At 44.4% G+C, this 25,235-nt stretch overlaps 1 protein-coding gene across 1 annotated transcript in view; it reads right to left on the minus strand.

Moving 5' to 3' along the window:
* The window catches only part of LOC138304211 (polymerase delta-interacting protein 2-like), a 116,095-nt gene that overhangs the window by 62,141 nt on the left and 28,719 nt on the right, over positions 1-25,235 (minus strand). The window contains exons 3-5 of the mRNA XM_069244078.1: positions 9,666-9,763; positions 9,483-9,570; positions 5,758-5,827 (exon numbers count right to left, since the gene is read on the minus strand). Coding sequence (XP_069100179.1) covers positions 5,758-5,827; positions 9,483-9,570; positions 9,666-9,763 — 256 coding nt within the window. The remainder of the gene's footprint in view (positions 1-5,757; positions 5,828-9,482; positions 9,571-9,665; positions 9,764-25,235) is intronic.

A 25,235-nucleotide genomic window follows, 5' to 3' on the forward strand; every position in this document is an offset into this window, starting at 1 on the left:
TATGTACTGTTGTAAAGAGGTAACATGCCACCCTTTGACTGCTCAAATTAAAGCCTCTATAGCATGTAAAAAGGTCAATATAGCCAGGTAGTGTATCCAAGTGGGTTGCAATTGGACTTCACCTATTCTTTTCATTTATAATTGTGGGATTTTACTTTGTGCATGTGTGTTCAGTAGTAGTGCACGGAGAACTTGTGTTTTCAGGAGTCCGTTCTTGTCATCTCAGTTTTCTATCCAGGCTGGTTTGCAAAGGTTCACTGCCAGGAGAGCAAGGAAGCCAGGTTTGGAACCGGAGGGAAGGGAGTGTCAGAATGGGTTATTCAATTAGTACTCTGTAGAAGAATGGACGTGACCTTGCGTTTTCTGCTTATGTCCCCCCCCCCCCCCCCCAAACCCACCTTATAGATTTCTAGGTTTCTGTATTTGAGAGCCGATTTTTCATTTACAAATTAGTGCTGCATTTAGTATTGATTTCACATGTACAACATGTAATGTTTGCTTAATTGCAGTTTGATAGTGCATTAATTATCAAAATATCTGCATTAATGTGATTTATAATGTGGGGTACAGCTTAGTGACGGTACAACAGAATATGCTATATCTTAAATTTTACACCACTCATCATGAGGCCTGCCCTTTTCGAAATAATCAGAAAAGTGTATTTAAGCCTTGTAGACACGTATTACACAGAGCAGAATCTTCAGCTCTAGACTGTGCAAGCTGAGCTACAATTATCTTTTGTGAACAGCATTGACTATTCAGCGAGCTCGGCTTTATCAACTCGGAGAACAACAACATAGAGAGAGTGTTCTCCTTGAAGAACAGAAATGAAGGCTTGCTGTTCAACGATAAGGGGGGTTGAGGCCATCTCAAGGGACTCAGATGGGCACATTTGGTGCTAAGACAGCCTTGCTAAGGGCTGGAAGGGACGGTTTGGTTAACAGACTGGTCACACCATTCAATACAATGAACTGGTGAAACATCAACACAAACCTGCAATTCTTTCAAATATTTTGCTTGAAAGTTGCTTATTTAACATTTTGTGTATAGATTGCTTTCTTTGTTATAGTTACAGGTACAACCTATCTGTACTGGATTAAGACACTAATTTTAATAAAGTCTTTACGTTTTCAAGGGTAAATATATTGTCTGTGTCCATCCATGGTGAAAGGAGTTTTGGAGGAAACTAGCAAACAAATGATCTGCAGCCTCACCCGACTCCCTAGGTCGCACCAACCTCATGCAATATGCAGGTAGGTCATGTGTTACAATGGACCATATTCCTTGTCTTGTGTTGGTAAGTTGGTTTTTAGCCTGTGTTTTGGCCAAAGGGTTTTGAGGGGTCTACAACCGGTCCGTATTTTGTAAAGCTGCAAAACCATATCAGAACCATCCTCAGAAACCTGTACCCAGAATAGAATTTGTTTAAAGCCATACACAAGGCCTCTCTCATGCAGCTCGTGGGTGGGAACCCAGACTAATGGAATCATGCATGTCCCACTTGAGGCCATCTTTGGGGTAGTAAATAACCAGTGGCCAAGACCCCAAAAGTTTATGGGAGATTCCTGGATATTAATGATGTAATTGACTTCCTACAGCTGACAGGAGACAGAGAGCTGGTGGAGCAGAAATAAGGAAAGACATTTTGGCAGATTGCACCTGCAAAAATACCAGCCCGCACGGAAGGAAGGTGTGCATAGATACTTCAGAATACCTGATTCTGCTGAGCTAAGATTTTCTCATCGAAGTGTGGGACGCAGCTCAATACCACTAGATCCTGAAAGCAGGGACACCTCGCTTTCACCAATGAACTGCATGCCACAAGATAGGAAGGAAAATACGAGGGCTCACTCGGAAGATGGGGGCATAGAGGCCTATGAGTCAGAAAAAGCATGCAATGGAGATGACAAGAGCTACACCTTTACAAGTTTCAGGAATGGGAAAAGGATCCTTCTCAAAGGGACACATCAAGAGACAATTGTGCTGTTGTTCCAGGACTACAATTTCCCCACCTTCTCAATAGTACAATACAAAAACTAATCTAGGCTCAGAAGAAAAGAAAGTTTGTTTGGAGTGAGATAACAACTCGAAGAGACCCTGCTGGTGTGGACTCTCCGAAGATCAAAATGGTAATGCAATTTTTGTGCCACTGGTACCAAAGTATTTTGACTTAAGGTGCACTGGGTTCCTGCTAACCAGGTCCCTGGTGCCAGTGCTCTTTCCCCAAAACAAGGTAAAAGATCTAATTGTGTTCAATTGGCATACACTTTAGCACCCCTGTAAGTCCCTAGTAGAGGGTACCCCTGGTACCTAGGGCCTGGGTACTAAAGAGGTTCCTTAAGAGCTGCAGCACATATTGTTCCACCCTAAGGGACACCCCACAAATTGCAAGCAGCCTGCCATTGCAGACTGTTTGTCATGGTGCAAACCAAGAGTGAAAACACAACATGGCACAGGTGTGCCATGCTCAATTCACTGCATCTAATATATGTAAGTCACCCCTACAGCAGGCCTTAAAGTATAATACACCCTGCCTTAGGGCTCTATGTGAAGACATATCTGCCTGAGCAGAAATACTCTTGTGACATCTAGCTCAATTACTACATATTGCAAGTGAACAGGGAAGCCTCCTTAAGGTATGTCCTGGGCACTGGTCAATACGAGTCACCCAGCTACATAATGACTTTACTGAAACCTATGATGTTTGGTATCAAACACCTCATCTTAATAAATTCATACGAATGCCAGTATTGGGTTTATTATGACATGCACCTTAGAGGTGTCTCCTGAAAACCTACTAGTCCTCTGGTGTGCTGGCTGACTAGTATCGACCAGCCTCCCAACACAGATGAGTTTCTGACCCCCCCTGGAGGTGGGAGCCCAAACTCTCAGAGGCCAGAAACAATGCTTGCTCCAGAGGAAGGGGTGATCAGCTTCTTCATCAGCATGGCTAGTGAATCTGCATATCAAGGCCAGGGACTTCAAAGTCTCTGTCACCTTTGATATGCAACCCTGGTTTCCCCCAGACCTGGGAGATGCCAGCCCCTGCTGTGAGATCCAATTTGCATGATGACAGGCTGGAAAACAATTATGCAGTAGGCGTGTTGCACTACCAGGCTACCCACACCCCTAAGGTGGGCTGCCTGATGTGCTCCAGGAAAGAAGGGTTCCACAATCTTGTTTTTTATGGAATTAAAAATTCTGGAACAGGGTTATGCCCACTATCCCATGGAAGATGGTCATATATGGGGTGTAGTCACCCCAGAGGTAAGTAGTCCATTGGCTACTACTCCTCTACACTCCCCATAACACCCCTAAATTCAATATTTAGGTGGCCCCCTGACACTAGAACTTTAGATTTGTCTGCCTGAAGAAGAAGGGCAAAGAAGAGCTGACCAGCGCGAGAACTGAGGACCAGCTGGACTTTGGCGGTAAACCCAGCTTATCTGCAATCACCCAGACCCGACTCATCCTGCAGTTGTGCATCTCCCAAAAGCCTCCGAGGGCTGCAAGCACTTCGTAAGCCAGCCATTATCTCCCTTGTAGTGGAGGAGCTCCTTCCCTGCAACCTGCAGGAGCCACCCGCAAAGTCTGGTCCCCTGATCTGCCAACAGCCGGGTCCACTGCCACAGCGGTCACACCCAGGAGGAGGTCACCATGCTCCAGAAAGACAGACCCAACTCCCCAGGAAGTATGGAGACGCCAAATCCACTGGGAGTCGACCTGTACCAATACCTAAGGTACCGAAGCAGATACAAGCACCAAGGTTTGTTTGTATCTGGGCCAGACACCATAGTTGCAGAACGACAGCGTGCACCAAAGAGGCAGCGGATTCTAGGACGCAGCCCTTGACAATGGCTCGACTGTTTGTTTTTCTTGCCCCTCTGCAGGTCTAACGAAGCACAGTGAGCTCCTTCAATGCACAGGAAGAGCTGACTTAAAACCCCCTGCACCTGCACCTCAGCCTGGGTCATAGACTAACAACTGTGCCCGTTTGCTCCCAGGACACTCACGAATTGAGGCCCCCACTGGGAGCTCATGGACTTGTCCAAGTCACCCTCTGCAGCCTATTTCTAGGTGCCCCCTTCCCCCGGTTTGCTAACCATGCAGTGCACAAGGCATCCGACCAGAACCTCTGCATTCAGACTCCCAAGGGCAGGTTAAACTACATTGCTTTTATTTCTTGTGAACCTGCCCCCCCACAGCACCCTACGATCTAAAGGGGACCCCCTGAGATACTTCTGCAAATATCAGCCTGCAATATATGTACTTTGTCCATTTAAAGTCATTACCGCGTAAAAGCGCGTTGGTGTATTTTACTTAGCTCACTGTGAACAAAAAAAAAAAAAACTGTACAACAGTACTTAACCTTCTTTTGAAGATTTCTGGTGTCAAAACTTAATATAAAAAAGTTGTATTTTTCTAAAATTGGCCTTGAGTTTCTTCTTGAATGTGTGTCTCATTTATTGACTGTGTTCAACAAATTCTTAGCACTGCCTTCTTATATGGCTAAACTGCTCAACCACACTACCACAACAGAGAGCATTTAGGGTTATTACTTTAATCCTCTACCTACCAATAAGGGTTGCATGTAGTATCTGGACAAAGTACTACTTCATTGGTACACTACATAAATAGCCAACTTCCTACACTATGCGGATCTTCCTCTTAAAAGATGAAGGAAAGAGTAAAGTCGGCAGGAAGCCCCCAGAACCACACAGGGTGGTGAGTGGGCCCTGCACGGTTTGAGGGTTCTTTTTACAAGTGAGTGGATCTGCCGAAATGGATAATGATGGAAGAGATGGTACAATAGCAGGAGAAAGACACTGCTAGTACTTTGTAGATAATGTTAAATAAAAACAGGCACAATATGCACCCAACGTTTTTCATATAAAGTTGTAGTGATTAAGTTGCTGAAATGGGGGTTAATTAGACATTCCTTTAACTGGGAAAGTTAGGCGAAATGCAGGCACTTTTAATAAATGAGAGTAACTTAGAACAGATACCACGAGGGTCCAATAAGTAGTCAAATATACTCCTTGGCGGTTGGAGCCAATGTAATCTGTTATGCTGGCAGCATAGAGATACTTGGTGCAAAAGAATTCAGGTCATTGCTTCCTAACTTGGTGGAAAAGCGAGAACCCCTCTCCTACTTACCTAATATAGTGCCCTGTCTGTTGGTGCTATGCTATATCACAGCCCAGTTACCGTATGTGAGCACTTTGCATCACAGATTATGTGCCGACATATGACATGCTCCCTCCTGGTTGCTGTAAAGCTGCTGAATGATCTCCACGTAAGTTCACGGTGTGATACAAGAGATCTTCTCCGATGAGGGAAAGTTTCAGTTTGGCTGTCCTTGGAGTAAAGGTTCCCTCGTCTGGTGTCCTGTCAGTGCTCAAATTATGCTAGAAGCTTTTGGGTACACCTCTACGGACTAGGCATATTTTAGGTTTTGGTTCGGCTTTGGTTGTATAAAGTTATTTGCCCTCCTCGCTCCTAGAGCTACAGTTGCCAACTCCTGCTAAAAGATGTTCTCATGTTCACTGATGACCACAGACAAGGCGGAGCTACAGAGCCACTCCCTTCCACTTAAACAGACATTGGTGAAGGACGGAACTCCCTTCTTGCAAAGCTATACGCGCAGAAGTGACATTGATCAGCACCTGCACTCTATTTCCAGGCCAGTGAAGGATACATATCTTCCAACAAGCACATACAAAAGCTGGACTTCCGAAACACACACAATTGACTCACCAGGAATTGCATAGAGGGCCCGGTTGTCATCATGACTGGCAAGAAAGGTCACTGCTTCGGTTTGGGCTCGCTGCAAAAGAGGCATAAGATGCTTAGTAGAACCCCCAACACTGAAAGATATTGCAATAACTATACAAACGAGTACAAATCTAGAACAGCACTAAACAGAGGATAGAGTGCTAAAGACACACAAAAAGGGGGGGGGGGGGTGGAGTAGAGATAATAGTATTGCAAAGCTGACTCAGTTCATCTCCCAAAGGCAGTGGCTGATTTTTGGGACATTTAGCCTTGATCATGCAAAGCAATTCTGATAGTGCAAAGTAAAAGCATGCCTGGGGTGGCCCAACTACACACAGACAGGGAAAGGGGATGTGAGTGAGTGCGAGAGGGGCTAAAACAGAGGAGGATGTGTGTTGGTGTCTGGGTGTATGTGCCTTCTTTCCCTTGCTCCCTCCCCACCCACGACAAATTTCTCATATCAAGTTTGAGGTGCATTGGCAGAGATGTGTGCGTATGCTCTAAAAAGTGGAATAGCACATAACGTTACAAGGAGTGTTTCCTCTAAATAAGTAACCCTGTGCGTGACAAAATAATGTTTCCGTTCACACGTTGCTTGGCTCTGTGTGGAATTAAAACTATTAGTGGTTCACTCTGCACGTAACCACAATGAACAAGCTATTACTTCAAAGGGAATTAGGAGCAAAATACGCATTAAAGATTTTTTTTATTTAACTCATCAACATACATGTAGGGATGTCCTGCTTCTAACAGTGATTTAGTTATGCACTGTAGGTGCCTTTTGTTGGGGAGTTATGGAACGGTACATTTAGCACCTGCTCAAACTTTCAGATCGGTTCTATGCAGAATGTTGAGGGTATGAACTGGATTGTGCTTATGAGTAAAGGGTTTAGTTCCCTTCAATAATAGTGAGCTACAAATAACAGTAAAAAGGACCACACCAAAAAACATTATATACTAAACAAAAAGTATCACGTTTAGTTCAGCTCTAAAAATAGTGATGAATGGAGTCACGCGATACAAGTTTTTTTCTGAAGTAGCATTTTGCTCTGTATCAGAGATTATCTTAGGCTCAGAACATCAGCTAGGCCTTTTTGGTGCAACTAGCATTTAAACCGCCGTGGGTGCAGTGGTACCCAAAATGGTGCACCTGTGAAATATGCTAGTTTTTGCAAGGCAGCAACAAATAATGATAGCGGATACGAGCAGAGTCTGCAATATCTCATTTTGTTACTCAAGGTTGGCTTCCCTCCCTGATAAGAATGAAGAATGTTTCCTACAAGTAAAAAAAGCTAAAGTTGCTCAATACTGGGCTCTAGGAGAGTGTCCTCTTAGTAAGATCCTGCTTTGACAGAAAACATTGATATAGTGAGCGGCTGCATCATAGGAGTTCAGTCCATGAAGAAATGCTCTGCTTCCTTTTACTTCAAGCTCAGGAGTACCTTAGGCTGCTGTTGTTGCCTGCAATTGCAATCCCAAAAGAGTGGGTTAGATTTATAGGTGTTACATTCTTAGGCTAACTGGTCTTTCTATCAGAGGGCACTCGCATCCAGCTCTGAATATGAACACAGTGAGATATTTCTGAAGGAGTGCACGGCTGCTTTAAGGTAAAAGGCCAATGTCGTTAGGTCTTATCAGGACATTCCCATACAAACAATCCTTTACTATTATTTACTTGCATACACAAAATAATTTTGCACAACTATGGACACCTCTATTAAATGCTCATGTCATTTAGAAGAAGAGAGGATTGCAATGCAAGAGGGTCTTAAGCAGGTGTGCTTTTATTGCCAGAAGCAGAAAGATGGTGCTTTGCTATACTTTGTCTCCATATATTACTCCAAATACAAAAAATTCAGGATACATTTAATAGAATTTTATTTTTTTAGGCTAAATTACTGGAAGAAAATATTAAATGGGGGTGGAGGAAGAATCGTGTGTTAGGTAGGGTCATTATTTTATTATGGCCCAGTAACACCAGCATAACAATACTGTTTAGGTATACAGGACTGACCTGTTCTGAGCTGCACCAATCAACAAATTGGACGTATAGCTTTTTTTCTACTACCAGAATTGATTTTATTCAGTGCTTGCAAACCACTAATTCACTGCAGACAAAAAGCCCCAGAAAGGTGTTTCTGTGCTGGGAATTTAGTTTCAGGCAGCTCGGTAGAAAAGAGAAGGCAAAAAGGAATGAGGCTGAATTATTACATACACAGCAACAGGGCTGTGCTACAGGATCAGTCCGTATGTAATATAAGTTGCAATACAGCTGGATGAGTCACTATGGCTTAAGCCAGACGTCTAGCTCTGCTCTTGGTCCTCTTGTAACCTCAAGCCAAAAATGGACAGAGCCTTCATGTGGCTTCTACCTCCCACCATGTCACCGACATCACCTAGCCCTCCCTCCCTCCCTCCCTCCCCCCCACTCCTCCGCCAACAGATGAGGAGGTGGTGCCACGTGTTCCTTTTGTATGTGGGATGTAAATGAAGAACCTGCAGAGTGTTGTGAAAGTGTCTAGAAAAGGATGTTATGCTAACGCTTTTTCTTCACTCAGTTTTACAGACCTCCACAGGGCCTTGATCATCAGCCCATCTGAAATGGTGCGTACAGCCCAGGGGTAATAACTGCAAAAGGTTCACATGGTTTGGGCTCTGCCGGGAGTGGATCTCTAAACTTTAGTTGTGTCATGGGGATGCTGTCGACTCTCTCAAATCTTTGCTTTTTATTAAGTGTAATTTCGCTCACTGAAGATGTGTAGCCTCTCCTGAAATAACGTTTCGTTAGGTCAAGGGAAGCAGGTGATAGCATTAAAACGGTGTACTTACTGTACTAATTTTTCCTATAAAGTCTTCTTGTCTCAATTTGGTTTAAATTGTAATAAAGTGTACTTCTTTAACACTGTGTCCATCAAATAATTAAAGAATAAGCATTAGGCACGGATGTAAAATGGGGGTAGAGAAAGAGATACATGTTCTACTGGCTGAATTATATGATATGTATACTAGGAAGTCTGGGATAAATCACAACTTTCCCTCTTGACCAAACTGTGTGATCCCATGGAATTACCGCATTTCACTGTTCATTCAATTCTATTGTTACATTCGAGAATACCTTGGAATACATCAGTACTATACAAAAACTTTTGTACGACGTGTTTTAATAGATTATAACTTTGCCCCATCGAGAGAATTTAGCCAGCACAGTGCTTAATTTTATAAAATTATAAGTAGCAAGGCCAAAAGTTATATTCAGAGGCCCACAGCCACCCTAACAAAGTTTGGGTGCGTAATACCAAGTCTGCGTAATCTTGAATTCACCTCATGACTCTTTAATCCACCAGACATTTCATGTCTCTTTCTCTGGTCTAAATAACTAAAGATAGCCTGAAAGTTTTCAGAAGAGAGAAAGAGGAGCAGAAGAAAAAAGAAAACCCAAGAGAAAGCGTCAAAGAATCAACACAAGAAAGTGAAAGAGAGAGTGAAAAAGAAAATTAAAGAGAAGGAAAATGCAAGTGAATGAGAAAAAAAGTGAAAGAGTAAAAGAAAGAGAAAGTTAAAAAAAAGTTAAAAAGAAAGATAAAGGGTGTCTGCACGTCTCTCACACTGTCGTTTAAGGGCAGGTGCTTAAGTAGGCAGCCCAAGTCATGATTAATTGGGTGTGCATTTATCCCAGTACTGGAACAGAGGAATGCTACTGAACTCACAATGTGGGGGCAGTCTCGGTTGTCCACCAGCACCTGGTAGTATGGGTGCGTTTTGCCTTTCACCTCCTTAGTGGCGGTCTTCTCGGAGCTATGAGAAAGAGAAAAAAAAAAAAAACATATGTGAGAAGGCAGTGGCTCAACCAGGGAGTCTATCCATGCACCCATTTCTCCCCAGCTACTCACGTGGCCCCATTGGCAGAAGCAACATCTCTATCATACAGGCGGGCGAGCCACGGGAACAGCACCACACCACGGTATCCAAACACCTTGTGAAGAAAGAGCTGTCAAGGGAGACAAATACAGAATTAAATTAGACAAAACATCTTCAGGAATAAAGAACCCAACTTTAAATAAATATGAAAATTCAAAAAAATATTTAAATAAGAATTTCTCATAAAAACAAGAGCGTCAGGTTGAGATTCTAGGCCTACAACACCCACAATAACAGTTGTTCAATGGATACACTTTGTTCGTATTAGTAAGTGCCGTTACTAGAATTCAAAGTGAAAATCCTGTTTCTCTCAACCTTCAAAATGTAGTGAAACATACCGACATTCAAACATGCAGTCAAGTAAAATATTTAAAAAAAAAAAAACTACTGAACGGGGCCTTCATTCTAGGGACACAGACTTATTAGTTTAGTCAGCCTTTTTGCAAGTGGCAAACAGTTGATGGCAAATCAAAGTCTTACACCTTTGATTCACCTCGTACTTAGCAACATTAATAGACAATTAGTTGTTGCATAGCAATTGTTTTTCAAAATCTGATACTGCAAATTCTCGTAAATTTTAGGTGGCGGTCTAGCTTGTTAAAGACATCTCTGGAACTTTCTGAAAGTTGACCTAAAGATTAATTCCGCATGTTGATTAGCGTTGGCTTTGTGGTTTGTAACTCACAATTTCTGGCTTTCCATATGCTGGCTTTATTTGCTTTAGGGATCCAGGTTCAGTTTGTCCTTCCCATTGCCTAAACTGTGTTTTCTGTATCTTTCCACAAACCCGCTTTCTGTTAATAGGCCTTCAAATCTTGTTCTTATTTCGTCACATTTGTTGTGTTGTGCATTCAAAGACCAAGGTCAAATGTCAGGTGCTGTCTTTCAAAAGATACTTGCTTACTTTTCTTTCTCCGACTTTAAACCGAGAGGCTTTATGTGACAATCATGCTGGGTAGGAAAGGTTTTTTTTCTAGCACACAACAATGTTTAAATGAACTGTGTAAGTATTTTAGAATTATGAACGCATAAATGAAGCACATTTTTTGTTATTTCTGAATTGTGTTGGAAACTCATACTTTAATATGGTCAAAACAAACTATGAAAAGTAGGTGATGCAATTTCCACACACTTTGGTCATTACAATTGGAAATGTGCTGTCTGTAATGGCATTGTGCTACCACACCATGAATACTCCACTCTAAGCCACACCACTCTACGTAGCACCACTCCACACCACCACACTCTACTCTGCATCACTCCACACCACTGCACTCTGCACCACTTTACACTACGCCTCTCTACTCTATCCTGTATCAATCTACTCTGTGGAGATGCACTCCTCGCCACTGTACTCCACACCATTGCAGTCTTTGCCACTGTACTCTACACCACTCTAATGTAAGCCACACAAATCTACTCTGCACAACTCCACTCCATGCCACTGTACTCTACGCGTCTCTGCAACACTGCACTCTACGCCAGTACACTTTACTCTGTAACACTCAACTCTATGCCCCTGCACTACACACCAATCCCCTGTATTCCACTCTAATCTACTCTGCACCACTGCAATCTACACCCCATTACACTCTGACACTTTAAGCAACTGCTCTCAACCCTGCACCACGCCACTCTGCCACTTTACTCTACTCCAATCCACTCTACGCCACTCTGTTCCAATCCACTCTACTCTTAACCACTGCACTGTAAAAACACTCTAAGCCTCTGCTCTTTACACCACTGTACTTTACAACATTGCATTCTCTACCACTACTCTCTAAACCTCACTATATCACTGTACTCAGTCTACTCTGCAACACCACACTCTCTGCCACTGAACTCTATGCCACCCTACTCTGCACTACTCCATTCTATGCCACTGCAGTCTATGTCATTGCACTCTGTGGCACTATACTCTGCACCACTCTATGCTACTCTACTCTGCGCCACTGCACTCTAAGCCACTCAACTCCAATCTGCGCCCCTCCACTTTGCACCACTCTAATTCACACCACTGTGTTCTATGATGCTGAACTGTAAGCCACTGAAATCAAGGCCACTCCATTTTACGCCACTATACACTGCAACACCATGCCAAGCACTCTAAACCAGTCCATTCTACGGCACTCCAGTGTACGCCATTCTAGTGGCTCCACACTATGCCACTCCAATATACAACATTCTGTCAGTCCACTCTACTCCACTATTCGCCATTCCACTCTCTGATACTCCACGCCACTCTCCTTTATGCCACTAATTTCCAGTGCTTATTAATTTTGCAATGCTGTCCCAAAGAGGATGAGCATTACCAATAAAGGACTGACTAAAGTATGAAAACAAATATTATAGCCACGCTGGAAATCCTGCTATAACTACAGAGATAGGAATTCCTCAGATTTTTGTAGCTAATAAATTTGCCACAGCTTGACAAATCTTCATGAAACTTTGCAGACATTCCCATTTTTTACACTGGCTGATGCTGCAAAGTTTTGAGGCAATTATTGAAGGGGGTAAAAAGAAAAGTATGGGTGGGGAGAGTCACTGAACACATTTTTCCTCCAATGCATTTTCCATTTACTTTTTACAAAGATGTAGGGCCTAAGGGTTTTAATGAAATTTGGCAGTAATGTAGATTATGATGTAGAAAGGATCCTTTTTGTTACTGTATTTAAATTGGTGCAGTACTTTTGAACTTCAAAAGGACACACACTTGGTGATATATGGGCCGAGATATGTTGCAGTACATGGCAATGAAAAAAACAGAATATTATTGGCTGATGACATCTCTTAAAAAATAAAAAAGGTACCCATATTGTTCACCATACTTCGTGTTTGTTCTGGGTTTCAGGGTGGGATCAAGGTTAGGAATGTTATAAAATTGTATCTAAACATATGTGGCACTGTGGTACTACTTCAAAACTATCCTACTAGTACCATGATACCTACAGAAGGAAATTAAATAAAATAAATTACATGTAGCAAACTGAACGCCACTGCACTCTACAGTACTGCACTCTGTTCTTTCCACCACTGTATTCCATGCAAATGCACTCTGTGCTACTCTTCTCAAATCTGGACCACTGCAGTCTAAACCACTCCCCCACTCTATGCTACTACTCTACTTTGCACCATTGTACTGTAACCCACTGCACTCTGCTCTCACCACTGCACTCTATGCCATTCAAAGCCACTCTACTTCACACTGCTGTACTCCACGCCACTTAATTCTATACTGCTCGCCACTCCAAGCCACTGTCCTCAACTCTATCTGATGCAACTGCTGTACAGTGTACTCTACGCCACTCCACTCCACTTGTGTGGAATTTAATAAAAATATCTACTTTGAGTCCTCATATATAGCCAAATACAGACAAGATCAACCACATCACATTCCGAGCCAGGGTCTCGGCCTGGTGAACCACCTGGGCTCAGATAGCGAAAGCACCCCCTCCCCCACCAAAATCAGCCTTGGGAAGGGGGGGGAGGGGCAGAGGTAATCCGCCCCCAACTTCCAGGTTATTGGATCTTAAAGGCTTAATCATTGGACTCATTCAAAACCCAAAACTCATGCCTAGTTATTTCCCACTGGCCTCATGCCTACCGAGATGGTTCTATTAAAAAATAAAATAAAAAAAAATGACAAAAAAAAAAAGACAAAAAAAAAAAAAAAAGGCCTCCCACATTCTAAGGGACCTATCCGAGCCGTTACTACAATCTAAATCAGAGATTCTCTTAACTGACAACAACCAATCCGTATGAATGGTGGAGGGGGGAGAGAAAGACTAGAGATCCACTTAATACATATTTCCCGCCAGGCTATCAGAACCAAATAGAAAAAGAGATGCATCAAAGGCCTCTCCAATATATCACACAGACTCCTCTCGGCAGTCTCGAATAACCCAAATAGCACCATTGGAAGAGGTATCTCACTACGCATATTTATAAATAGACGAAATCGAGTTACCAACTTGTTCCCAAAAAGTATTAATCTCTGGGCACTGCCACCAAAGATGTAGATCATCTGCCCCCACTAAATCACACTTTGGGCAGCCGCTCTTACCTTGGGAAGTCATTTTAGCAAACCTTTTAGGGGTCCAGTAAGCCCAATACATGGTGAACAAGTGGTTCCGCCGCACAGGGGCAGATTTGACCACAGAATCTTCATAGAGATCCGCCAGAGATAAGGGAGATCAAGTGCAGGAAACGCCAAGTCCCATCCTTCTGCAGAGGGTGGGCAAGATGCCTCTTCAGCTTGTATAAGTCCCCAATACCACTTAGAAACCTCTTTCTTTTGGCTTAACGGACCGGTAATTTCCTTCTCCCATCCTGTAGAACACACAGCCTCAGTGTAGGAAGTTGGCTCTGTATGTGCTATTTCAAAGTAAGGAATAGCATGCACAGAGTCCAAGGGTTCCCCTTAGAGGTAAAATAGTGGTAAAAAGAGATAAAACTAATGCTCTATTTTGTGGTAGTGTGGTCGAGCAGTAGGCTTATCCAAGGAGTAGTGTTAAGCATTTGTTGTACATACACATAGACAATAAATGAGGTACACACACTCAGAGACAAATCCAGCCAATAGGTTTTGTATAGAAAAATATCCTTTCTTAGTTTATTTTAAGAACCACAGGTTCAAATTTAACATGTAATATCTTGTTTGAAAGGTATTGTAGGTAAGTACATTAGGAACTTTGAATCACTTCAATTGCATGTATACTTTTCAAGTTATTCACAAATAGCTATTTTAAAAGTGGACACTTAGTGCAATTTTCACAGGTCCTGGGGAGGTAAGTTTTTGTTAGTTTTACCAGGAAAGTAAGACACTTACAGGGTTCAGTTCTTGGTCCAAGGTAGCCCACCGTTGGGGGTTCAGAGCAACCCCAAAGTTACCACACCAGCAGCTCAGGGCCGGTCAGGTGCAGAGTTCAAAGTGGTGCCCAAAACGCATAGGCTTCAATGGAGAGAAGGGGGTGCCCCGGTTCCAGTCTGCCAGCAGGTAAGTACCCGCGTCTTCGGAGGGCAGACCAGGGGGGTTTTGTAGGGCACCGGGGGGGACACAAGCCCACACAGAAATTTCACCCTCAGCGGCGCGGGGGCGGCCGGGTGCAGTGTTAGAACAAGCGTCGGGTTCGCAATGGAAGTCAATGAGAGATCAAGGGATCTCTTCAGCGCTGCAGGCAGGCAAGGGGGGGGCTTCCTCGGGGAAACCTCCACTTGGGCAAGGGAGAGGGACTCCTGGGGGTCACTTCTACAGTGAAAGTCCGGTCCTTCAGGTCCTGGGGGCTGCGGGTGCAGGGTCTTTTCCAGGCGTCAGGACTTAGGTTTCAGAGAGTCGCGGTCAGGGGAAGCCTCGGGATTCCCTCTGCAGGCGGCGCTGTGGGGGCTCAGGGGGGACAGGTTTTGGTACTCACAGTCGTAGAGTAGTCCGGGGGTCCTCCCTGAGGTGTTGGTTCTCCACCAGCCGAGTCGGGGTCGCCGGGTGCAGTGTTGCAAGTCTCACGCTTCTTGCGGGGAGTTTGCAGAGTTCTTTAAAGCTGCTCCTTTGGATAAAGTTGCAGTCTTTTTGGAGCAGGTCTGCTGTCCTCAGGAGTTTCTTGTCGTCGTCGAAGCAGGGCAGTCCTCAGAGGAGTCAGAGGTCGCTGGTCCCTTTGGAAGGCGTCGCTGGAGCATAGTTCTTTGGAAGGCAGGAGACAGGCCGGTGAGTTTCTGGAGCCAAGGCAGTTGTTGTCTTCTGGTCTTCCTCTGCAGGGGTTTTCAGCTAGGCAGTCCTTCTTGTTGTTGCAGGAATCTGAATCTTTAGGTTCAGGGAAGCCCTTAAATACTAAATTTAAGGGCGTGTTTAGGTCTGGGGGGTTAGTAGCCAATGGCTACTAGCCCTGAGGGTGGGTACACCCTCTTTGTGCCTCCTCCCAAGGGGAGGGGGTCACATCCCTAATCCTATTGGGGGAATCCTCCATCTGCAAGATGGAGGATTTCTAAAAGTTAGAGTCACCTCAGCTCAGGACACCTTAGGGGCTGTCCTGACTGGCCAGTGACTCCTCCTTGTTATTCTCATTATTTTCTCCGGCCTTGCCGCCAAAAGTGGGGGCCGGGGCCGGAGGGGGCGGGCAACTCCACTAGCTGGAGTGTCCTGCGGTGCTGTGACAAAGGGGTGAGCCTTTGAGGCTCACCGCCAGGTGTTACAGCTCCTGCCTGGGGGAGGTGTTAGCATCTCCACCCAGTGCAGGCTTTGTTACTGGCCTCAGAGTGACAAAGGCACTCTCCCCATGGGGCCAGCAACATGTCTCTAGTGTGGCAGGCTGCTGGAACCAGTCAGCCTACACAGATAGTCGGTTAAGTTTCAGGGGGCACCTCTAAGGTGCCCTCTGTGGTGTATTTTACAATAAAATGTACACTGGCATCAGTGTGCATTTATTGTGCTGAGAAGTTCGATACTAAACTTCCCAGTTTTCAGTGTAGCCATTATGGTGCTGTGGAGTTCGTGTAAAACAGACTCCCAGACCATATACTCTTATGGCTACCCTGCACTTACAATGTCTAAGGTTTTGCTTAGACACTGTAGGGGCACAGTGCTCATGCACTGGTACCCTCACCTATGGTATAGTGCACCCTGCCTTAGGGCTGTAAGGCCTGCTAGAGGGGTGTCTTACCTATCCTGCATTAGCAGTGAGAGGCTGGCATGGCACCCTGAGGGGAGTGCCATGTCGACTTACTCATTTTGTTCTCACTAGCACACACAAGCTGGTAAGCAGTGTGTCTGTGCTGGGTGAGGGGTCTCTAGGGTGGCATAATACATGCTGCAGCCCTTAGAGACCTTCCCTGGCATCAGGGCCCTTGGTACCAGAGGTACCAGTTACAAGGGACTTATCTGGGTGCCAGGGTGTGCCAATTGTGGAATCAAAAGTACAGGTTAGGGAAAGAACACTGGTGCTGGGGCCTGGTTAGCAGGCCTCAGCACACTTTCAATTCAAAACATAGCATCAGCAAAGGCAAAAAGTCAGGGGGTAACCATGCCAAGGAGGCATTTCCTTACACTCAGGTTCTCCTTGCAACCATCCTTTAATTTGCAGGTATTTAAACCTACATAATTTAGCGTTGGTTACTTCAGATAGGGATTCCCAAGAGCTAACCAAGCCCCCACTGACTGGTTGTCCCCACTGCACAATTCCTCCTTTTATCAGTGGCTTAGCTAGTACATCCTGGAGACACATTGGGGTACCAGGAGAATTCTAGATTGGAGCCAACTCACTGTAATATGGGATACCCAATATTCTTCTTACTGCATACCAGATACTACAAGCATTAAAAAGAGTTTGGAGTCTAACTTTTTTGTAATACTTGGGATGACCAAGGTTATAAAGAAACTGCGTACCCTGGTCTCGGAAACATCCTATCAGAGCCTGAAATCGTGGGGAAGAGGTATTCCTTATACAGAAGTGATCTAACATTTTTCAGCTGGCATGCCCAGTAGTAAAGTTGAAAATCCGGAAGTACAATCCCCCCCCCCCTAGCTTTTTCTTTCTCAATTTTTTCCATGCTATTCTGGGTTTTTTACAGGACCAAATTAAGCTAACTAACACCCCCTGCAATCGCCTTGGCCATTCCTTTTTAAAAGATAGAGGAATAGCATTAAAGATAAAGGTGAATTTTGGAAGAACCACCATCTTTATTAAGTTAGTTCTGCCTACGATAGAGAGACGTAGATGGGACCTTTGAAGGGATAGCTTCTTTGTTCCCCTTAGATGATGCTCAAAGTTCACCGGGCCATCTCTGCTAAATTCTTGACCACTTTGACCCCTAGATATCGAATTGTGTCTTTTTCCAATGGATTGTCCAAAGGGCCATTCCAAGTCATTACTTCAGATTTATCGGTGTTAATTAACATGAAATTTCTCCAAAGCTGGCAATGATTTCCAAAAGTGCTGGGAGAGCACATTGGGGGTTCTGTGTGTATATCAGAAGATCGTCCGTATATAGGACTTCCTTCAGGACCCAGCCGTGATAATGAAAAGGCGCAATTCTCTGGTCTGCCCTGATTCTCCTGGCCAGAGGCACAATATAAAGATTAAAGAGAAGAGGGGAGAGAGGGCAACCCTGTCGTGTCCCCCGTTCGTTCTTAAAGTGTGGGGATAAGATACCATTAACCAGAACCCTAGCTGATGGGGCCTTATAAATAGTTTTAATTGCATTAAGAAAATTGTCACCCAGGTTATTATGGTCTATAACCACCTGCAAAAAGAGCCAGTTCACTTGGTCAAAAGCCTTGGCAGCACCGATTGTGGAGATGGTTAAAGGCATATTATTGGTGGATGCAATATCAATTGCAGCAACTAGATCTTAGGTCAGATCCCCTAAATGTCTATTTCTCATAAAGCCCTTCTGGTTAACATGGACTAGGTCACTTTATCCAACCTCCTTGCCAACAGTTGTGCCAAAAATGTATAAATCATTATTAAGCAGAGAAATAGGTCTATAGGACTCACATTTCCTAGAATCTTTCTGTGGCTTTAGTATTAAAGTAATAATAGCTTCATTCCAGGAGGACGGAACCGGTGAAGAATCTATAAAAATCGAGTTCATTAGCTGAATCGGGACTGGCGCGGGCTCATCTTTCAGGAGTTTATATACTTCTGCAGGTATTCTGTCTGGAACGGGAGCCTTCCCATTTTCCAAACCAGCCATAACACTGTCTATCTCACAAGAGAGAAAGCATTGATTGAGGCTCAGCTTCTTAACTGAGTCTAACTTGGGAAGTGGGTCTACCTTCAACCATTCTTCAATTAACTCTGCTGAAATCACCGAGTCGTCTCTATATAGTTGAGAAAAGAACTTGACAAATTCTCCTATAATGTCTTGGACTTCTGAGGAGGTTCTGCCAGTTTCGCCTAGTATTACTCCTTTAATCCTATTCCTAATGTTATCAGACCTAGTCTTCCAAGCTAATAACTTGCCACATCCTTCGCCATACTCAAAATGTGCCAGCTTGCTAGCTTCCCATCTACTCTTCACAATTGATTCTAGCAAGACCTAAAGTGAATTTTGGGCTTCCTGGATTTGATACTGTAGGACTGCCTGCATTGTTGGGTCCTGAGAGGATAGCCTTTGGGTTTGCAGAGTGTTAAGTTTATCCTCAAGAGTCTCTATTGTTATTCGGGTTCTCTTTGCCCTAAAAGCAGCATAGCAAATCAGCTTCCTGTGGATAAAGGCCCGATATATGTTTCCAAAACCATGGCTATTGGAGCAGAACCTAAGTTGATCTAAAATAATTCCTTGGAGTCCCTTTTCAACTTTAAAACAATACCTTCTTCCCTCAAAAGAGGGAGATCTAGTGTCCATCTAGTACAAGTACGAGAGACAGATAGACTTATAGTAAGCTGAACAGCAGAGTGGTCTGAGAGATGGCTTGGCTGGTGGGAGACTGCCTTTAGGTTATTTCAAAGTTTAATGTCTATTAGAAAGAAGTCAATTCTGGAAGCATGCCCAAGCTTCTTATTCTGGAAAGTGAACTCCTTGGTTTGACCCATTCTGCTTCGCCAAGGATCAATCAGGCCAAGATTTTCTATCATATTGTCTAAGCAAGCTCTCATGCTAGGTGTGCTAAAAGCCAGTCGGGGCGTAGACCTATCTAGGGAAGGATTAAGCAAAACATTAAAATCTCTGCCAGCAATTATGTTCTGAGCCCTTCTGGTCAATTGCTCATAAAGATCCCTAAGTGGGCCCGCGTCGTCCATGTTGGGACCATAATAGGATATTAAAGTGTATTGGAGCCCTCCTAACTTAATATTTGCTAAGACCCATCTCCCCCTCGAATCAGCACTGATGCCGGTCAGCTGACTTCGAATGCTATTCTTTACTATAATCGCAACCCCTTTCACATTGCATGACTGATTAGTACAAGCAAAGTGGGTAATCCATCTTTGTGACTTAAGAATCCTCATCCACTCCTCATATCTCAAATGGGTCTCCTGCAGAAGAATGATCTGGCTATCAGACAATATTAGGAATTCCAAAATTCTCCTTCTTCTACTGCTCACTCTAAGGCCATTCACATTCCAGGTCAAAATTTTGAGTTTAACTATATCACCAGGGTGCACCATCATGTCTTACCCAGTTAATACAAAACTTGTCTGACCTCAACAGTTACACAATCATGCAAGGACTCAATTTCTTTTTCGTCCCCCCCACCCCCATCTGCTCCCCACCCATTGTGACCTAAATCGAATCATTAAGGCAAATAATGCACTGCCCTTCCCCAAACCCTCCTTGAGACCTTATTGGGTGGCTCATACTATCCTTAGGCCTCAACCCTCCGCAAACCACTAGCTCTCCCTTTTTATCTGATCAATCAGAACCTTAGCTTCTTGGGGATCACGCAAATTATACATTTAGTTTTTCCACATTACCCTCAAGGTGGCAGGAAACCTTAATTGAGGCGTAGTACCCAAAGACTTCAACTCCTGCAAAGCCTTCCCCAGCTCCCAACGTCGATCTGACGTTGCCCTAGACATATCGGATCTTATTAGGAATGACCAGCCCTCATGCAGAAAACCCTGGACTTTGAGAGCTTCTGCCAGAATCAGTTCTTTTATTCGGTATGAGGCAAAATTAAACTAGGACCTTTCTAGGTTTCTCCTTATTAGGGTTCCTCGTGAAAGGGTCTCGATGGACTCTCTGAATTTCCGAGGCCAGATCATGAGTGGACACCGCCGGGATATGGTCTTTGATCAAGGATTTTATAAAGTCTTTAATGTTGTCCCCTTCCATACCTTCTGGAATGTTCAGAAATCTAAGATTGTTCCTCCTACAGCGATTTTCCAGAGACTCCAGTTTCTCCCTTAGGTCCTTCTCACTTCGTTTCAGTGCTTGAACCTCATGAGAATTAAGCTCCACTTCTGCCTGTAATGCCCCTATAGCAGATTCCATAGCTCCTAGTCTCTCCCTAAGATTTGTAATTTTCGCATCTAGACCATCGCAAAGCCCCTGAATTTTAGCTTGTTTAGATTCAGAAATGGCAAATTTGTCTCTCATTTCATTCAGTAACGACTGGAGGAGAGAGTCCGTGCGTGCTACATTGGTTCTATCAGACTCTACCTCACACGGGAGCACAGAATCCCCCCCCCCCCCCCCAACTGTATCGTGATCCATCTCCTGCATAACCATAGGAGGCGGTGAAATCAGCGAGGGGAAGTGGGTGGGGGTAGAGCTTCTGCCAAGTTGGACATACTTGCAGGCGTGTTTACCAAAGAGGTGAGTGCTGTCTGAGAAGCGCAGGACTGGTCTAATATTTTAAAGAAAGACCTAAAGGAGGGGGTTACTTTTTGCCGCCTGGAAGTAGAATTTACAGTGGTTTCAGCCGAAGGGGCTTGAAAGTCTAACAAAGACCCCCCCCCCCTCCCTCAATTCGCAAGTCTGAAGGTATAGAAATATTAGAAGTTTTACCTTTTGCCACGTGTTTACTTCTTACCCCCGTTCACAGGATAGGTAATGCTGATGGAACTGCAAAGGGAGTTGGGGGGTCCAAACCAGCCTTCAAGGGGGGGCAACTTCTGCCCTCGTAGCCGTGTTCTGGGCCCCGGCCCAGATGGGCGCCTGGGGGACATGCAGGATGGCTGGTAGGGAGAGGCCTGAGACAAGGGCAGCTCCCAGACGTCGAATTTACCAAGAGATAGCTGCTCAGAGGCTGGCTCACTTCCTGGATACTGTTGCAAGCAGGGCAGAGCCGGAAGCAAGCCTGTGCTGGCTCTGCCACCCTGGAAATGTAATCTGGCCGCCGCCTCTCTATACTTGTGGGGGGACCAGGCAGCCCAAATCCAGAGTAGGCACAACTGTGGACCTGCCCCGATTTGTGAGGAGTGCCCATCTGCCATACTCCAGGTAGGTATGAGGGGGGAAAAACAAAAAAGGAATAGAAAAACGCAAGCAAGACTCGTCCCCTGCAGCGGGAGAGCCAGCGGCGTGTAGAGCGGAGGGCGGGGACCGCGGACGGCACTCTAGCAATCCGCCATGTTCCCCGCTCAAAACCTAAAAATATCTACTTGTCCATGTGGAAGGTAGCTTCATAAATCTACGTGCCCTCCAACAAAATCCACTTGGACTACATGGCACCAAAGGTACAACGACAAATAAAGACAGCATTCTCATTATATAAGAGCTCTGAATATAGCCTCTCTGATTATTCCAGAGCTCATACCATAGTATGATTTGAATACTAGCAATTCCTTTATTTTGCCACCTTTCTGCAGATCTACATACTGGGGTTGGAGGTAGCGGTAAGCAATAGTTCCAGTGCTGGAATGCCCTTTTGATTCTGTGCAAACCTACTAACCTGCATGTTCTAGGGGGTTTCACTAGCTCTTCTCTAATCTTTTCTTTTCTCATACTGAGAAAGGTTGGAAATGTACTCCTGGCAACAGCAGAAGTAAAACTTCTTCCAGGGCTGGGAAACATGTCATAGGTGCAAAAGTGAAATTTTAAACGCTCAGCAGATTTTCGCAGGAGCAATACTAGTCATTCATATTTGCTCGTGCTAAATTGCAGCTCTAAAACATTTTCTATGAGAACGATTCCCTGGCCCACTAGAGGGAATTAATGTGAATTTATGAAAGCAGTAAATATGCACTAATGCAAGGACATATCATGGGTGCACTTTTGTGATTTTCGTTAAGAATTGGGCCCCTAATTAGGTCTGGCATTAACTATAGGAAAGTGCCCCTTTTTCAAATGGTCACCTCTACTTTTTGGATGGTGTAGTATGCAATTGTGACTGAAAGAGCACTCTGTTCCTGTTATACAGGTCCCCAGTGCCAGATCTCTTTCAGTAAAACTGTGCAATAGCTCCCCAATTGACAAAATCTTTGGCAACCTGTAAGTCCCTAGTAGATGGTACCCCTAGTACCTAGGGCATGGCTACAACACAGGGGCCCGAAGGGCTGCAGCTCATATTGTGCCATCGTCAAAAACCCCTCACGTAGCACATGCAGACTGCCATTGCAGGCTGCGTGTCTTGGTGCAGCTAGGAGCAAAAACACAAGATGGCACACAGCCTGTGTGCCATGTCCCCTACCACTGCGTGAAATATATGTAAGTCACCCCTAAAGCAGGGCCTTCAAGCCCCAAGGCAGGGTACATTATATTACATGTGTGGACATAGCTGCAAGAGCAGATACGCCCCTGCTAGGTCTGTCGGTCCTAGACATGTGCTGTAAACTGGTCAATATAAGTTCCCCAGCTCAGGGGTGGGGAATTCATATCTCCAGATGACCAAGACATCTACATTTCTTACAACGGCATAAAGTTTTAATATCTATTTTGCCCAAAGGACAAATAGACTTATGGCACCAGTCACTAAGAATGAAGTACATGCCTCCACATGCTGAAATGTAGTGGTCTGTGACTTGGCAGATGGCTTTTCGTGCAGTTAAGTCTGGATTTGGAGGAGGGGGGGGGGGGCAATCAGGCCCCACTGGTACAACTTTCCTGCCTATTGGTGGCTCCAGGTTGTTGTGGGGGCATTTTACACTTTGCTTGGGCACACATAACGTAGCTTAGCTTAGACCTGCTGCTTGTGTGCTTTTGCCTACATATGTGCTCGGATTTCATTTATTTAGTTTTATTCATTTTAAGTCAGCCTGCTTTCAGCTGAGACGTTTTTATTTTCTAATCAGCTGTAACTTTGTGATTCTGTGAAAGCATTGATCTTTTACTCTTTTCAAGACATTTCACTACGTACCTCTGTCCAAGGCAGACACAAACAGTACATGATAAATGTCTCCACAAAAGTATATTAAAAGTACAACAATTGGGCACATGCCGACGTCAGGCCTTTTCACAAAACAGGAATATGTTTTCTTATAAAAACACTGTACAGGCCAAGGGACAACAGGGGGTGTCATTCCAGCCAGAATTCTGTCCATGCTGCAAGCCATTTCATTGCCGACCTCAGCTCAGTCTCTACAACCAACCCAGGAGACGGTGGGCAGACCTCTATCTTTCAGGGTAATGAGTGTGGATGCTCCTCCCATGGACTAAGTTCAGACAGATTGGGCCATTACAGCTATGCTCTCACTTAGGAGTTAGGGGTTCTGTAGGATTCATCTATCTATGTTAATCAAATATGGTGGGACTGTTTATATACTTCTCGCTGGTCACCACCATTCGAATTGTGTTGTGTCTCATTGCCCTAATAATTGCAGCTCATATAGTTTATTGTAGATTGCAGTCTTTTCAATAAATGTATTGAAAACCATCCTGCATCTCTCTTTGGACACAAGAAAAAGAAAGGTGGTTATACATAAGGTTGGCACTTCCTTTGTATGCACATATTATACTAGAGAGAACAATGCACAAAATTTCACAGAAAGTACTTCCGATGGTGCCAAACTGGCAGGCACCCAACCACCTAGTTGTGTTGGTAGAGGGAACAATCCAACACACGAAAGTCAGATATTCTTATGCCAAGGCACTCAACAATGATCATAAAGGTCCATTCCTCATGGTATTGAAGCAATCATGGTTCAGACTGCACGTGAGTATATGTCAACAGATTTTATTCATCCAATGCAAATCCAGGGATACAACAGCCAAAACGTGTTTCATCAACAAGACTTCCTCAAGGCACAAATCTAAGTCAAATGAGATGTCCAAGAAATTTTGGGAGGTATGTAGGTTGGATAATCAGCCTGAATCTTAGGTTGTTATAACAAATCCTAAGAGATATGTCCACACAGTCTGTGTCCACAGCCTTGATAAGCCATGTGGCATTCGTAGCACATGTAGAGTACAGTGGAGTGTTCCGGCTAAGATTCAGGCCGATGGGTGAAAGGGATGGTGGATGGATTGATGAAAGGGTGACTTGATGGATGGATTAAAGGGTGGATGAATGAGTGAGCAAAAAGATGGATGAATGAAATAGTAAATGGATGGATTGATAAGTGGATGGGTGGATGCATGCGTGAAAGGATGGATGAGCGAAAGGGAGGATGGATAGATGGATGATGGAGGGACAGACTGAGTGAAAGGGTGGATGGATGACTGAAAGAATGGATGGACGTATGGGAAGAAGTTTGGATACAGATGGATGAACAAAGATTGCTGAAAGACATTGATGGATGAAAAAATGCATGGGTGACGAAATGTAAAGGTGAAATGGTGGATATCAGTGGGTGAATGGAACAGAAGAATGAATGGATAGATGCTTGGATGGAAGAGAGGAGAGCTCTTCTGGGGGGGGGGGCGGGGGGGAGGGTTGTGATGGCTTTCTTTGCTTGCTTAGTGGCATAAGAGTTTTGCTTCAAAGTGGGGTGTGTTTCAATTTTATGGCTACTCCCTTTGCCTGCACTGTGCTCCATTCTCTACATGGCGCTTATTAGCCAGAAGTGGTGCTGCTTGCCAGTGTGTTCTGCAATTGTCCCTTCACCGGCCCCAGGAACGTGAGGAGGGAAGAAGAAGAAGAAAACAGAAAGGGCACATCAATCTGCTTTTGTAGACATGTTTGTGAAGGTATGCAGGGAACAAGCCCCACAGAAAATCGGGAGTGGACTAAC

The sequence above is a fragment of the Pleurodeles waltl genome, chromosome 7, assembly GCF_031143425.1.
Source record: "Pleurodeles waltl isolate 20211129_DDA chromosome 7, aPleWal1.hap1.20221129, whole genome shotgun sequence".
Lineage (NCBI taxonomy): Eukaryota > Metazoa > Chordata > Amphibia > Caudata > Salamandridae > Pleurodeles > Pleurodeles waltl.